Source organism: Phycodurus eques, chromosome 9, assembly GCF_024500275.1.
Source record: "Phycodurus eques isolate BA_2022a chromosome 9, UOR_Pequ_1.1, whole genome shotgun sequence".
Classification (NCBI taxonomy): Eukaryota; Metazoa; Chordata; class Actinopteri; order Syngnathiformes; family Syngnathidae; genus Phycodurus; species Phycodurus eques.
The window spans coordinates 10,272,257-10,289,112 of NC_084533.1; the positions used below are offsets into that span (position 1 = coordinate 10,272,257).

Below are 16,856 nucleotides of genomic sequence, written 5' to 3' on the forward strand. Positions count from 1 at the left end.
TTCAGACGGGCCTGGACATGTACTGGCTTAAGCAGGGGGACACGTCTGGCACAGCAGGATTTGACTCCCTGGCGGCGTAGTGTGTTACCAATGGTAGCCTTTGTTACTTTGGTCCCAGCTCTCTGCAGGTCATTCACTCGGTCCCCCGTGTGGTTCTGGGATTTTTGCTCACCGTTCTTATGATCATTTTGACCCAACGGGGTGAGATATTTGTGAAGTCCCATATTGAGGGAGATTATCAGTGGTCTTGTATGTCTTCCATTTTCTAATAATTGCTCCCACATTTGATTTCTTCACACCAAGCTGCTTACGTATTGCAGATTCAGTCTTCCCAGCCTGGTGCAGGTCCACAATTTTGTTTCTGGTGTCCTTTGACAGCTCTTTGGTGTTGGCCATAGTGGAGTTTGGAGTGTGATGGTTGAGGTTGTGGACAGGTGTATTTTATATTGATAACGCCAAGATGACGCCTACCCGTGTGGACGCCTCGGTTACGTGCTCTCTAATATTGTCTGTTTTTGTGTTTTTCGTTTGTCTTTGGAGACATTACGTGACTCACTTACACAAGGGAAGTACTTGCTAAACATCACGGAGTCTAACCCAGACTTTCTTTCACCAACTTTCGCAAATCCGCTCAGTTTTTTCCCCGAGTTAAGGCTTCTTTATACCTGTGCAGACGGCGACTGCGCTGATGTCACTGCGGCTATCCCGCACGCAGTTTGCCTTGATACTCGAGCCCAACCCACACACGCTGTTTTGAAAGTGTGCTGCAATTCTCCTCCGAGTCGGGGTGTCGCTACAGCTGGTATTGGCTAGGACGCCACAGGGTGGAGTTTCCTGAGCATTTTGTGGCCATTTCTGGTAGCCGTTTTTCCTTTCCTTTCCGTAACAAGGAACAAAGCAACAACAGTGGCGACCGTGGAACAGAGTCTGCCAAAACAAATGGACCTAGATGACAAGACGATACGTTTAATTATGCTGCAAAATCGATCGAGAAGGCGGCGGCGTAGGTGCTATGTGGATCCGGGAGGAACGCTGATTACATCATCACAGCATGTGATTAAAACGGACCAATCACGAGAGATGATCTCCACGGCATTCTACACGCAGCAACATTTCTTGCCGTGTGCGCATCAAGCTACGCAGAGGGGCCGCGCCGGCCAATTCCTCGGTCACGTGATGCAATGCGGGCATTGTCAGCCGCGCGACCGCTGGAAGATAAAGAGGCCTTTACTCACTGGGGTAGCGACTGCGGTCTATGGCGCATAGAGGCGAAGGCGACGCCACAGAGGGAAGCGAGCCGGCATCCAAATGAAGCTCAGCAAGAGAGCATACAGATTGGTGTTCCCGTCGATCCACCTCACGAATCTACGCTCCCTACCCAACAAAATGGACGAGCTTCATCTTCTGATAAAGACCAGTAAAGACTTCGGACATTCCGTCGTCCTGTGGTTTACGGAGACTTAGCTTTGTGAGGCTGTCCCCGACGGCGCCGTTATGTTTCCTGGCTTCCAACTTCACCGGGCAGACCGTGTCATTGAGTTATCGGAGAAAACAAAAGGCGGCGGGATATGCTTTTATAGCAATGAAAAATGGTGTACGGACGTCACGGAGCTCAGCACACACTGCACCCTGTATTTTTTGCCTTTTATTGCTCAGTGACTGTTTTTCTCAATTTCCTTATGTCTCAAAAGTATTCTCTGTCAATTGACTGTCTGTAGTCTTACTAAAGTGGCTCCAACTACCGGAGACAAATTCCTTGAGTGTTTTTGATATACTTGGCAAAATAAAGATGATTCTGATTCTGATAACGAGTTCAAACAGGTGCCATTAATACAGGTAACAAGTGGAGGACAGATGAGCCTCTTGAAGAAGAAGTTACAGGTCTGTGAGAGCCAGAAATCTTGCTTGTATGTAGGTGACCAAATACTTATTTTCCACCATAATTTGCGAATAAATTCTTCTTCCAAAATACCGGCAACAGTGTGTGAAAACCTTGTGAAGACTTACAGAAAACATTTGACCTCTGTCATTGCCAAAAAAGGGTATAACACTAAGTATTGAGATGAACTTTTGTTATTGACCAAATACTTTTCCCCCACCATAATTAGCTAATAAATTCTTTAAAAATCAGACAATAAGATTTTCTGGATTTTTTTATTCCCCCCCCCTCATTTTGTCTCACATAGGTGAGGTATACCTATGATGAAATTACAGGCCTCTCTCATCTTTTTAAGTGGGAGAACTTGCACAATTGGTGGCAGACTAAATACTTTTTTTGCCCCACTGTACGTTGGAAGCGTTTACAATGGAAACACAATAAATTGTGTACTGAAGTGTACTGAACCAAAATGTACTGCTTGGTAGAACTATTTCTCAGGTTTTTAATCAGTAAGAAAATGGTGACACGTCATTTTTGCAGTGTCGTTTTTCCATGTGCTGTCCCTACTCGTCTCACCCAAGCCTCTTATTGTTTAATATCTTGGTATGCAGTAATTACTCAGATTATATCTATGTTTTATTTTAAAACCACCGGGACACTCTTTTTAAATTAAAATTATGTACATGGTGTAATTATCATAATTAGAGCACTGAGGCAATATAATAATCACAACAGACAAATGGGTCAGGAAATTAATGCATCAATGAAAATAGACAAATGAATGGAACATTGAGTACAGCATACCCATGTTGGGGCAATATGTTCTATATTCCTGTAATAAACACAAAAAAACACCCAAACCAGATAGACAGAATACAGTTTGCAATATCTTCTGCTTTACATGACGGCTGCTGTCAGACTTATGCTATACTAAATATGAGTTACTTCACAATCACCAACATACTGTACATGTGTTTGCAGTTACGTTCCATTTCCATCATGGAGTTTAAAAAAATGAAGCTCTCATCTTTTGTTGAAGACCAAAACGTTTCCACTGTATGTCTAAATGATCCATCATCTATCTAATCTATCATGATCGAATGTTGTTGCTAGGAAATGTCACACATGCTTATGTTTGAAAGTGAGATGGAAGGGTAAGAATAGACGAGGCGAAGGTGCAGCAGGTTTCAGGCCAGACAGATACATTGTCGCCATCTGGTTTTTCCGGTAAGCTGACAGAGAAGCTGAATAATGCATCCGTTAGTCTGCCAAGTGTGCCGAGCACTGGGCACTGAGTGCAGTGCGCTGCCAGCTTGTTATGGGCTCATTACAGGTGAAGATGACATGTTGAGCTGCAGTCGCCTTTGCTTTGTCTCCCTGCCCTGCCCTTCAGAGATAGCGCAGCTCCGTCACGCCCTGCACCATACAGAAGGTGGACCGTGATGGAGGAGGGTAGAATGAGCCTCCATCCTGCCCTAACCCGCCCAAATGAAAGTGACAGGCTCCCAAAAGTAATTGCTCCCTACACTAGTTTCTTTGGCAGGAAATACTGTTATTGACAAATAGGGGCTTCAATAAGCGAGAGGAGATGAGGATCTCGGTTGTGGTCAAAAGGCAGTGCGTCTGTGTGTCCACAAGTGAATAACTTACACTCTTATGATGGTCTGTATATCTGCCCACCCTGCATACACTTTCTTTGACTGTCCTTCTGACTGTTCTCCCTTTACCTTTCTCTCAGAGGTCTCTTTTGTTCAGCTTCAGCTGACTGTTTTTCTTGAGCCTTTGGGGCACAACTCTTTTTCTGAGTAACCAGCGTCCTTCTGCTCAGATTGTATTTCTGCTGCCCGAGTGGCAGTGGAATGTTTATATGGTCCCAGGACTCTTCTTATGTGGGACAGGGTTGTGAAAGGGTAGTTAGAACTAAGACGTCAGAAAGAGCCTGTGGTGAAGCTCAGGTCTCACAGATGAAATGATAGTGAAAAAGTGATGGAAAATGTTAACTTTTCAGTGTCGTAAGTGTTACTGCGGACGTAAGGATGTCTAACAATGTACTGTATATTGGGTGGTGAAGCGATATCTTCTGTCTTCAAAAGTGATTCATTTTTGAAAGACCATTTGGTATCGAGGACATTTTATCCCTAAAACCGAGGTCTCTTTCAACCTCAGTCGTTGTAGTGCAGCATACTTTTGATCTCAAATGCATTAGTCAGCTACACTATGTTCTGGCATTCAGTCGCCACACTCTACCTAGCTGTTCGTCTTTGTGGAGTCTCCAATTAATGCATGTTTTTGGGATGTGGGAGGAAACCGGAGTGCCCGGAGAAAACCCACGCAGGCACAGGGAGAACATGCAAACTCCACACAGGCGGGGCCAGGGATTGAACCCGGGTCCTCAGAACTGTGAGGCTGACGCTCTAACCAGTTGTTCACCGTGCCGCGGTACTGTGCAGCTCTCTTTCACAAAAATAGAGCCCTATATTTTTTGCGACACCATTCCCGGAACTGACACCTGGTCATTCACATTACAGTAATTAGATCAATATTATGTTTTATATCTGGAACATTTCAACATTTTAAAAATACTTAATATGACAAAGGGTGCAATTAAATCTTGTTTTTCAGTAAATCACATATTTTCTAAGTATGTCGTACTCGCAGAGGAGGCTTTGGCTTTGTGTACCTGATTTGTGGCTGATTTGCAGCAAATGATCAATTGCTCACTTCAGTCAGGCATCTTTCTGAAATTTCTTGAAGTAGCTGCAATTAAGCCTCTTCTAAAAAAATCGAACGCTGGACGCTTCCATGTTAGCAAGCTATAGACCCATCTCAAATCTCCCTTTCATAGCCAAGATTGTTGAGAAAGTTATTTTTTAATCAACTCAGCAATTTCTTGAACTTAAATTCACTTTTTGACAAATTTCAATCAGGTTTCCGAACTCATCACAGAATAGAATCTGTTCTTATAAAAGTGCTAAACGATATAAGGTTGAATACTGACTCGGGAAAGGTGTCCATTCTGGTCTTGTTGGATCTCAGTGTGGCTTTTGATACGGTAGATCATAATATACTGCTAAACAGGTTGGAAACGGGTAGGACAAAATGGAAAAGTCCTTCAATGGTTCAGGTCTTTGGACGAAAGGAATTATTTTGTAACCATTTAAAGTGTTCAATCTCATCGGATGGCATGGCTATGACCCATGTGGTCCCTCAAGGGTCAGTTCTTGGAGGACCACTCCTGTTCAGCCTCTATATGCTAGCCCTGGGTCAAATTCTTGAGAACTTTAATTGTGACTTTTCTAGCTATGCAGACGACACACAGTCATATCTAGCAGTGTCTCCCGATGACTACAGTTCAATTGAGGTGTTGTCTCACTGTTTAAAACAGATAAATAACTGGATGAGCCAAAATTTTCTTCAATTAAACCACAACAAAACTGAGATAATTGTTTTTGGCAATAAAGAAAAGAGGATTGCTTTTAGTAAATGCCTGGAGTCACTCTCTTTAAAAACCAAAGACCAAGTCCAAAACCTTGGTGTACTGATAGATTCCGACCTGAATTTCAACTAATCAATTACTAACACTGTCTTTTACCATCTGAAGAACATATAGAGAGTGAAGGCTTGCATGTGTCAAGCAGACCAGGAGAAGCTCATCCATACTTTTCTCTCCAGTAGACTTGACTATTGTAATGGTCTTTTGACTGGACTCCCCGAAAAGAGCATTAAACAGCTGCAACTCATTCAGAATGCTGCAGCTCGGGTTCTGACCAGAACAAAGAGGTCAGAACATATTACTCCAATTCTAAAGTCTTTACACTGGCTCTCAGTCAGGATTTTGGAATAGATTTTAAAGTTATGCTACTGGTCTATAAATCGCTAAATGGTTTAGGTCCTCAACACATGAAAGAAATGTTCATGGAAAGTAAACCCAGAAGGGCTCTTAGATCGGTCAAATAGTGGAGCACAGAGTCCAAAGCAAACATGATGAAGAAGCATTTAGCTATTATGCTGCGCACAAATCGAATTAGTTGCCAACAGAAGTAATGTCAACCCCAGGTGTGAATGTTTTTAAGTCCAGGTTAAAATAAGCACCTCACTTTTTCCTGTCCCTCCAAAATGGGTGTTACCTGTAATCTTCACATTTTGTTGTGGCAACCAAAGAACACAAAGGACTTAATTGAGCCCGACTGAACTCTGTTGCTCACGAACACAACAGCACCTACTGAAGCACATAAACAGATCTGGAGGCTTACCCCAATTTGTAAACAAATTGCCTGATCAGAATGAATGATGATCTTACGTATGTGTGTAACCTTATGTTTATCCATCCATCCATTTTCTGTACCGCTTATCCTCACTAGGGTTGCAAGCATGGTGGAGCCTATCCCAGCTAACTGCGGGCAGAATGCAGGGTACACCCTGAACTGGTTGCCAGCCAATCGCAGGGCACATAAACAAACAACCTTTCACACCTACGGGCAATTTAGAGTCTTCAATCAACCTACCACGCATGTTTTTGGGATGTGGGAGGTAACCGGAGTACCCGGAGAAAACCCACACAGGCACGGGGAAAACATGCAAACGCTACACAGGCGAGGCTGGGATTTGAACCCCGGTCCTCAGAACTGTGAGGCAGATGTGCTAACCAGTCGTACACTGTGCCGACAACTTACATTTAATATTATTTTAAATGTGTGATTGTAAAAAGAGATAGCCTCACCTCATCACCACTTAACATAATAATAAAATAAATTCCCCTTACCTCTATTTACTGGAATAATCCCTGTTTAGAATGCCCAAGATTTTCTTCAGTGTCACATATTAGAACTTCTGTGCTTTATTTAATATGTAGTGCTTATCAATTTGGATGAATATTGAATTCAGCCTTTGTGTTCTACCTCCTACTAGCTTTTCTTCCCAACTTAATTTGTTCGAGTTTGTTGCACACAATAAAAGGAGCTGAAAGTCCCAAGGTAGAACAATGTGGCCTGACCCTTCCTAGAGAGAGCCACTGTGCTGCACGTTTAGTTTGCTTTTTATTGATTTGGGCCCCGTAATGACTGCACCTACTTTTTCTTCTTCTCCCTGGGTGACAACCAAGCCAGGAAACCTCTATTTCTTTGCTACTGCACCACATATTTGTTGGTTTTACTGACACAGAGTTAACTTACTGTCATAAGACGATGATGAAGTTGTCTTTTAGAGCTGTAAGTTGTGGATTCTGATCACAGTGGTGGGGACTGTGTGTTTGTGTGTGTGTGTGTGTGTGTTTGACAGGGGTGGGCCCGGGGGACTACTTCAAATGACTCACAAAAGTAGCACTTATATTGTTTTTTGCAATGTACTCGACTGCTCTTGGTTTTGGCTTTCAAAAAAGTGATTCCTTCATGTTGCTTGTGCTTTGCCGCACGGCAGCAGGCACATCACTTTAGCCCAAATAAATGAGCTATCACACTAGCAAAAGTGCCTATTAGTTAAAATTATCACTTTGTTGGAAAACCAGAAGTTTGGAGATCAACACAATGCACATGATTTTGCTGAGCCGTCATGTTCCAAGCATATATAATGCCATTTTTAAATGTTTTTTTGTTTTGTATTATACCTTGACTCAACCCCATCCTGCTGGTCGAAGCAGTGGAAGATAGATAGACATAATTTAAACTGAAAAACTGCCATTAGAATAGGCTCAATGAGTTATGTTTAAAATAATAAAAAAACTCAGTTTTGTGTGCATGTGCCTATAAAATCAAGCATCATAATTCCAACAATTCACACATATTTATTTTTTAATGCTTAAAAAAGACAGTGTGTTGGGTTTATTTTATGGCATCATCATATGAGTTTGTATTTTGCTTCCAGGGAGGACTGAGGAACAGCAAGCACGAATGTACACTCTCGTCCCAGGAATATGTCCATGAGCTTCGGTCTGGTATCACAGAAGACAAGCTGCTCAATTGCCTCGAGTCACTCCGAGTTTCTCTCACCAGTAACCCTGTCAGGTTAGTACCGCTTAGTATTTGAACTGTACATACTGTATACTATTTTGTAAATGCACTGGAATTTGTTGAGCCTGTACAATTCCCACATTTAGCAGTTTTGGTATCAGTATTTGGTATTACCAAATCAAACAACTGGAATCTCTAAAATTAAGTTAGGCACATATTTTTGTGGGCGGCATGGTGACAGACTGGTTAGAGCATCTGCCTCGCAGTTCTGAGGACCGGGGTTCAATCCCCGGCCTCGCCTGTGTGGAGTTTGCATGTTCTCCCCGTGCCTGCGTGGGTTTTCTCTGGGCACTCCGGTTTCCTCCCACGTCCCAAAAACATGCATGGTAGGTTAATTGACAACTCTAAATTGCCCGTAGGTGTGAATGTGATTGCAAATGGTTGTTTGTTTATATGTGCCCTGCGATTGGCTGGCAACCAGTTTAGGGTGTACCCCGCCTCCTGCCCGATGATAGCTGGGATAGGCTCCAGCACGCCCGCGGCCCTAGTGAGGAGAAGCGGCTCAGAAAATGGATGGATGGATGGACATTTTTGTGGAAAATACGCCTCTATATTTCTAGACACCATTGTGCATGATGTCATGCAAGACATACTCAATTTACTCAAGGCCCAATTGTTTTACCCCCGGAATTTATTGTTTTAAAAAGTGTGAGGTATAGTTGAAATCTGCATCGATGAAGGCCATTAAATATATTCAAAGGTGTTGAATAGAATATTATGAGATATTGCCCTTTCAAACCATGCATTGTCTGGGAGCCAATGTTGCATTGGTTTGTGAAAGAACATATTAAAAAAAGAAAATAAGGGATTGTATTGTATTTCAGGATTTGCTTATATACCCTGTTACTATTAGCTTCTTTTTATAGTTGCATGGCAGTTTTATTAAGTGTCACCAACATTAGGCAAGGCACATTTATTTATATAGTGTTTTTCATACACAAGGTAACTTAATGTGCTTTGCAAGATTAAAATAATTTAAAAACAAAGACAAAAAAGACATTTAAAAACAGTGATTAAAATCATATTTAAAAACAGAGCAAAAAGACAAAGTACATAATAATAATAGACACAATACGAATACATACAGTGCAGGAAATACTTTTTTTACAAGATGAAAATGCTGTAAAATGCTATATCATAAGCATGAGAAAAAAAATACTTTTTAATCTGGACTGAAAAACGTTGGCACTTGGGGCTGACTTCACTTCTGTTGGCAACTTAGAATTCCATTTGTGTGGAGCATAACAGCTAAATCCTGCTTCACCATATTTGCTTCTGTGCTCCACTATCTAAGTTCACTCAGTATATCTCATAACCCTAGTGGGTTTATAGACCATTAGCCTCTCTTTAATGTATTCAGGACCTAAACCATTGAAACCAGAGTGCTTTCAATAGATGGAAAGAAAATATATAATCGATCAGATCCATTGCACAAAGAATGGCCAAAAGAACCATTTGTAATTTCCTGAAGAAGAAAGACAGCAACTTTGATGGCCTGGTGACCAGACCTCGTTCTCAGAGTCAGGTGGGATATGTTTGAGCTCAGAATAGATGGTTGGAGAGGGAAAAAAAATTAAAAAATAGTGTACTAACTAAGACTCCATCTTCGTTGGCGAACTGATGGTGACTCGAGTCTCCGCGGATTGTGGAGACGTCGCCTGGAGTCTGTCGGAGACTTGACGGGTCGTTGATTCATCTATATGCTTGTGATAGAGACAATCCTTAATGTAGCTTAAGGTCACAAAACCGCTCTAAGTTGTCACCAAAATGTATGTGGTCATCTCTATTCACGGCCACTTGAACCTCTGAAAATATCAGAACGATCGCCCCAATAGTTTGGATTTTATGGCAATTAATTGTTTTCCTCATCCTAAAAATCCTAACCGCTTAATGTTATAAAATTGCGAGCAATCATCACCAAAATTTATATGGACATCTCTGCCTATGCCCGCTTAAACCTCTGACAATATCAGAATGATCGTACCAATATTTTGGATTTTATGGACATTTTGTCCAAATCTGATGTTAACGGGACCCAGAAGCAAGCGGAGGCTGAAAGGGTTGTGGTGAAAGGTTTATTGAAGCGGACGTTAGGATGGATCCTTGGGGCGTATTGGCAGGTCGTCAAGGCGGGGAACGTGCGCCAGGCGGTAGCGTGAGCAGGTGGATGGCTTGGCGGCATGGTGGAGGAGGTTAGCACGGCGTGGAACATGAAGGGAGCACTGAAGAGAAGAAAAAACACGGAGGTCAGAAGGGAATCTGAGACTGGCATATCTAGGATTTCCGGGATCTGGCAGGCTTTATTGCAGATGGTAATGAAGGCTGATTGGTGACAGGTGCGTGGCCGAGGCGGTGCTGATTACTGCGAAGAGAGCGGGGAAGGGAGGGCGAGAGAGGGTGAGAGAGGCACAAAGCGCCATCCGAGCTCCAACAGAAGTACTGCAGGGCACAGCTCATGACACGTAGCAATTTCCTCTTAGAATAAATTAACATCGCTTAATGTTATGTCACCTATGTGCAACTATGCGTCCTTCCCTTGCATCGTTTGAGTATTAGGCAAGTACACAATGTATTGTATTATGCTGTACATACTGATTGTTAAAAATGCGAAAAGGCTACTTTAAATATTATCTGTGCAGTTAATGAAGGCTTTTTCAATTAAATTTGGACTGTTCAAAATTTGAAATTCCTCTATATGTAGTGTCCCTGTTTTAGTTCAAATTTTCAAAAAAAATAAACTCAATGATCTCAGGGGGAAATTGTATTTAGACTCTGCTATATAATTGTTTTGTACACTACATAAAGATGCAGAGCAGACGCATACATGCATGCAAGGAGAGATGTCAGAGTGATGGGGCGCGCAATGAACGACTTACTCTCGTCAATTGAATTTAAACGGCTCAAAACATGAACGATCATCAGTGAATATTGTCATTCATCCAGGTCATTTCATTCTAAGGACATTGAATGGATCACAAGTGGACTGTTCTGGTTGTCTTAGAAGACGTTTCACCTTTCATCCAAACAGGATTCACCAGTTCATGCAACAAGGCTTAGTTAGGACAGACTAGCCTGGATCTTGGATTTATTCTCAACAGAATGAATGATCATATTTATTCTCTGCACAACAGCACAACTTGGTACCATCTGCTACCATCTGTCAAACGCTTTGTGGGCGTAGCTTCATTAATCCACACTTGCATTGAAAACAATACAATCATGTTGTTATGGTTTCACCCATAAACGACTTATTTATTCAGGGGTATTCCACATGCTCTTATAACCACTGTGCAACAGGTCAATGAGTTTATCATAATGATGACGTATATTTGCCATTCCTGAAAATGTACCCTCTCTGTTTCTCATAAATACATTTTAAAACCTATCTGAAAATGACATTTGTTTTTGCACAAGTCCGGGAGTCATTACTTTGTTTTTTAAAAACATGTTTAGTTATTTTTACCAAATACCTCACTTTTTCACAATAAATGGTGTCCTCACTTTTATTTCTGGTCCCCCGAGGGCATGAGAAGATTATTTACTTGCCTACTGCTGTCATCTTAATGTGAATCAATGAGCAACGCATGAGAAAGAAATGGTCAAAGGCATGAGTGAAGTACAACACAACATGACTGTGGTGTTCCCGAAGGAACAATTACGTTATCTTAATGTTTGTGCCAGTCAACATTACAGCTGTGTTAAATTAATACGAACAAAGACCCAGCAGTGATGAGTTATCATTGAAAACCATTTGCTTTAATAACACATCCACACCATCTATTACGGTCACTATGCGTGTTGGCATATGTAATTAAAATGTCTTGTGTGTTCTACTCTCAATTCCAGTACTTTGCAGGTACTAATGGTGAACATTCATTGCTGTTTTGGCTACCACTGCTGCTTTCTCAACCAAGTAATTGAGATGGAATATACGTGATTGTCATTATTGTAGCCTACGCCCACCTACACATGAAGCCTGACTTAATATGAATACAACCGTCTCAAACTCCATATTGCTTCATATTAAAGGAATCACCTAATAGACTTACACTCAACAGAAGGCACGTTTAATATCGTTTGTCGTGAAAACCTAATCATCCCTCAAAAGTCGGCAGAACAGTGAAGTCAAACCCCTCTGGCCTCCCGCCTAGTGGGGGATGTAAGGCAACGTTCCCAGTCGGAAAGGCCAACTGCTGCCGAGTGGATGTACTCTAACTGAGGCCGGGCTAGTCCTGTGGGTGTTTTCCAATGACACGTGAGCATGTAGGGGGCACTGTGCTTTATGAAGAGATCACCTCCTGTGGATAGCCAGGTCCACGGGTTTCTTGAGGGCTTCAGTAAGATTGTTCATGATTATAATATCCCCACTGTAAAATTGGTTCCCCATGCAATAACTTGAGTTTGAGCTATTTAAGGGGGACGTATTTTGCTTTTTGCTCGTAATTGGGGTGAAATGTCTCTATGGTGTCTCAGTAAACTTGTGAAATATGAATTTGAATCGTCCACGTCCAGTTCCAGACATTTTTCTGCCGAGAGGGCTGAAATCAGGTCACTCAAATTACTCGAGCTTATCCACGTCACTAGCATAGAGCTCTGCCTACCTCTCCACTCCCGAGCCAACACTTTCAACAGAACAAACACGTGTACGCTCACAAGTGGGCAACCAATCAGAGGAAAGGGGGCGGTCTTAGCCAAATATGGACAAAACTGGGTCAAACAGAAGTCGCTGTCAGAGGGGCCTTTTCTATGACAAAACCAAGGTGTTTTTTTAAATGAAATTGACACTTTTCTACTATGTCCATGTTAGAGAGTCACTCTATGGAGGTCTAAATAGCCAAAATACTGTACCTTTAAAGTAATAATAAATATAAATAGCAGCAATATGGACAAGAGGTTAGCAGGTCTGTCTCACAGCACTAAGGTCTGGGGTTTGAGTCTTGGCTGAGGCCTTCCTGTCTCCAGTTTGTATGCTTGCATGGATTTTCTCCCAGCACTCTTGCTTCTTCCCACATTCCAAAGACATTCCAATGTCGACCAATCCGGGGTGAATCTATTCTCTTGCACAAAGTCAGCTGCGATAGGTTCCAGCTCACCCATGGCCTTAATTACGACAAGTGCTATAGAAAATGGATTGGATTGGAATGGATCAATGTACAGTATAAATATTTATCTGCCAGTGACCTCTACTCCAATTGACACCAGACTCCAATGAATTGCCAGGTACATTGTCCGTTTGGGAGAATAAATAAATGCCACACGTCACATAAACCCATTCAGGTGGTGATATCAGATGCTGTTATTTACCTTTATTGTGACTGACACCACCATGTGTTGCAGTAGACATTTTCAGCACTACATTTGGCATGGAATCTGTAAAGCTGTTTACGTAGAGTGTGTTTGTGACATTCATGTTTGTATTTCGTAGTGCACTGTACTTAAATGTATCTGACACTCAGCTAGAACTTAAAATAATATACACCTCACCCGTAATAGCCGCCTGGTACAGTCTGCAGTTAAATAGCTGCTGGCCACTATATGAGGGAATACAGGATACAAAATATATTTGAGCTACACAGTGATTTTAGGTTTGACTATAGGAGGCATTATGAGGATTCCCGCATTTCTAGGCACGACAGACCCTGCTCCAATGTTATTCGCTCCAGGACACTGCACTATGATTGGCTGCTGTATCCCTTTAGAACACTCCCTACTGCTTCCAGACGGAAAAGAAGTAATGTATGTGACTTAAGTGTGACTTAATTTGTTTCCCACTAACACTAACCCACCCTAATCCTAAACTGAACCCATTCTAAACTGCCTTTAACCCCAACCCTAGCCCTAAACCTGATCATAACAAACATTTTTGTTTTTATTTTGTACAAATGCGATACATGTTTGTGGTGATCATCTCGTTATATCTGCATATCTTGCACTTCCCCTGACGCAGGAGCCAATCATGTTGCAGTGGGGCTTGCCCTGGCTCGAAACTTTGTGGGAATCCTAATAACACTTATGGGGGGGTTTACATGGAGCCTTGTACTCCAATTTCAAACTGTTTCGAAGCCCAAACCAAATGAAAATGCTCATCTCACTCGGAATAAGCAGGATAAATCCAAATGGAATTTTATTTGGATTCACAGGGGTGGATTATTCCTTTTGCCAAACCGATCAGAAGTAAATTTTCGTCATGTAAACTGTGAATCGGAATGGAGTCAGGCTGCACTCTGTCTGCACATGCTCTGTCTTGACGCGGTGGCATTATCGTTTACACACGTAAACATGGTGGCTTCCATTCAGAGCACGTATGTGACAGAGATCTTGTTTTTTTTTTTCACCATTTTAACTTGTTTTTATCAAGCTGTTGTTAAAAATGTATTTAAAAAAAATCCCGACTACTGTGCTAACTAGACGACTGACCTCCATTATGATAAATGATGTGACATTTAAGTTGATGTGCACGTCAGACGGCAGATCCGACTAAATGTAGTGCACATGTATACACCCGACCGGAATAGATCACATCACATGTAAACAGGTGAGCAGAGACCTTCAATCGGAATGAATTAAATCTCAATGACAAAAAGGATGCCTGTAAAGCTAGTTTATGGTCTTAAATAAAGTGAATACTAAAGGTCCCAACCAACCACATACGATATGCAGCATGATAGAGTCGGTAATATTCAGGGCCCCGGACATTGCAACTCCTAATTAACATGAATGGGCTTGATTGTGGCGGCACGGTGGACGATTGATTAGAGCGTCTGCCTCACAGTTCTGAGGACTGGGGTTCATTCCCCGACCCCACCTGTGTGGAGTTTGCATGTTCTCCCCGTGCTTGCGTGGGTTTTCTCCGGGCACTCCGGTTTCCTTCCACATCACAAAAACATGCATGGTAGGTTAATTGAAGACTCTAAATTGCCCGTAGGTGTGAATGTGAGTGCGTATGGTTGTTTGTTTATATGTGCTCTGCGATTGGCTGTCAACCAGTTCAGAATATACCCTGCCTCCTGCCCGGTGAAAGCTGGGATTGGCTCCAGCACTCCCGCGACCCTTGTGAGCGGATCAGAAAATGGATGGATGCGCTTGATTGCCATGGATCACAGCACAGTTTTGTTTGTGACTCTTCTGGTTCCTCTATGTTAATGTAACCTTATACTGTGTGTTATCTCAAAGTGAAACTGAGTGCAACATAAATGGCAGTGTACCACATTCATGCTTTTCTTATAACCAAATGAGACTTGATAATAATAAGACAATGTTTCTGCGCTTGAACAAAAATCCTACAGATTTTTTAGTTGTGTTGTTTGGATGTATTCACCAGTTAAATACATTGTAGCCTCGTACTGATACCCATATGTATGAAAACCAACTCACCAATGAACCAAGACCAAATTACTTTCTATTATTCTTGTTTTCTCAACTAAGTGTTAGGGTTAGAAATTATTATTATTAGTAACTATCATCATACCTGGCATGGGTAAAATGTGGAAATCCCAGTGCAGTAACAACTGGCTAGGGAATAAAGTTGGAGGGAGTAAAGGAAATTGAATGAACTGAATATTCGTAATATGCATAATTTTTCATTTGGTTATTGAACATTTTTGAACAATCCTTAAAATGGACATGCAAGTTTTCAAAATGCTAGCAAGATTTGAAGACGCCACCGCTGCCCCGCAACCTTGCGTGTCTGCACAAAGAACCCCCCCACCACCACCACCACCACCAGGAAGACAATGGGTCGTTGCACTCATCTGGCAGCCTCATAGTGCTCATCTGGCACCCAGGCAAGCGCAATGCGCCGCTGCAGGAACGAGGATGGGACTTGTGTCCCGCTCACCTGCGGCTGCCTCGCACGGACTGCACCGCGAGCGCACAGCATTACACGAAATGTTACCAGGTTGATGTAATTTATGGGGAATGTACAATCAATATAAAATAGAAGAGACACGATCAATTTACCTGATGACTCGGTGAGAACGGTGACGTGACGTACGTGGTGGTTTTCCAAGCTCAGCCATGCAGCCCCTGCGTATGGGAAACCACCCACCGTTATCGATGTTTACCCTTGATTTGAAGTCGAGAGCAGTCCAATTCCTTATTTTTATCTTTTATTGCTACCAGGAGGAAGAAAGAAGTTATAATAGTCTACTCTGCACAAGGTTGCTGTGTCCCCCTGCGAGGCTCGTGAACACAAGGTGTGGGCAAATGATTGACATCACTATGGTCACGACTCCTGTCTCTACACCCACTGATTGGCTAGTTATCCTCATACCAAGTCAGTTTGAAAATAATAATTGACATTAAATTAGAGGCATTTGATGAGGTCAGAGAGGGATGATTCTTCAAAAGATTATTTTAATAATGCTGCTGTCAGGTCATCTAGACAGTTTTAACATAGGTTATATGACAAATATAATAATATAAAATGTGTGTGTGTATGTGTATTAATTTGTTTATTTATTATTATTATTTTACTGCAAATTCCAGCTTTAGCGTATGCTGCACTTACAGTATAGCTACAGTGGTACCTTGGTTTTGGACCACACTCTGTTCTGTGACACTTTTCAAACGATATGACTAACAGACTAATGGCTTGGCAAGTAGCTCAGTGTTCTTTTTTTGGTACTGGACAAAAGTACCCTGGACAGCATACGAGCTTCTTTGAACGTGAGTGTTAATACTTCATGATAATTTTATTCTATCAGAAAGTATGTCTGCAAAAGGCAAAGGAAAAGGCAAATATTTCATTTATTTTGTATTCCTCTTATACAGCCTGAAATGAGGTCCAGTGAGTGTGTTCATGGATGAAAACTGAAAACTCCCCCCCCAAAAAATAATAAAATAATAATTTTACACCTTTCACCCAAATGTTGGTTGAACTCCAAATGTAAAAACTTTTTGGCCATTCAAACTACAAGCTACCACTGTCTACATGCAAAATTATTCCTTTAATGCTGCCTGAAATGGGAGCT

At 41.9% G+C, this 16,856-nt stretch overlaps 1 protein-coding gene across 5 annotated transcripts in view; it reads left to right on the plus strand.

Annotated features, from left to right (window-relative positions):
• diaph2 (diaphanous-related formin 2) overlaps positions 1-16,856 on the plus strand; it is a 527,556-nt gene that overhangs the window by 151,813 nt on the left and 358,887 nt on the right. For all 5 annotated transcript variants that reach the window (XM_061686696.1, XM_061686691.1, XM_061686695.1 and 2 more), the window contains one exon: positions 7,739-7,878. In XM_061686696.1, the coding sequence (XP_061542680.1) occupies positions 7,739-7,878 (140 nt within the window). The remainder of the gene's footprint in view (positions 1-7,738; positions 7,879-16,856) is intronic.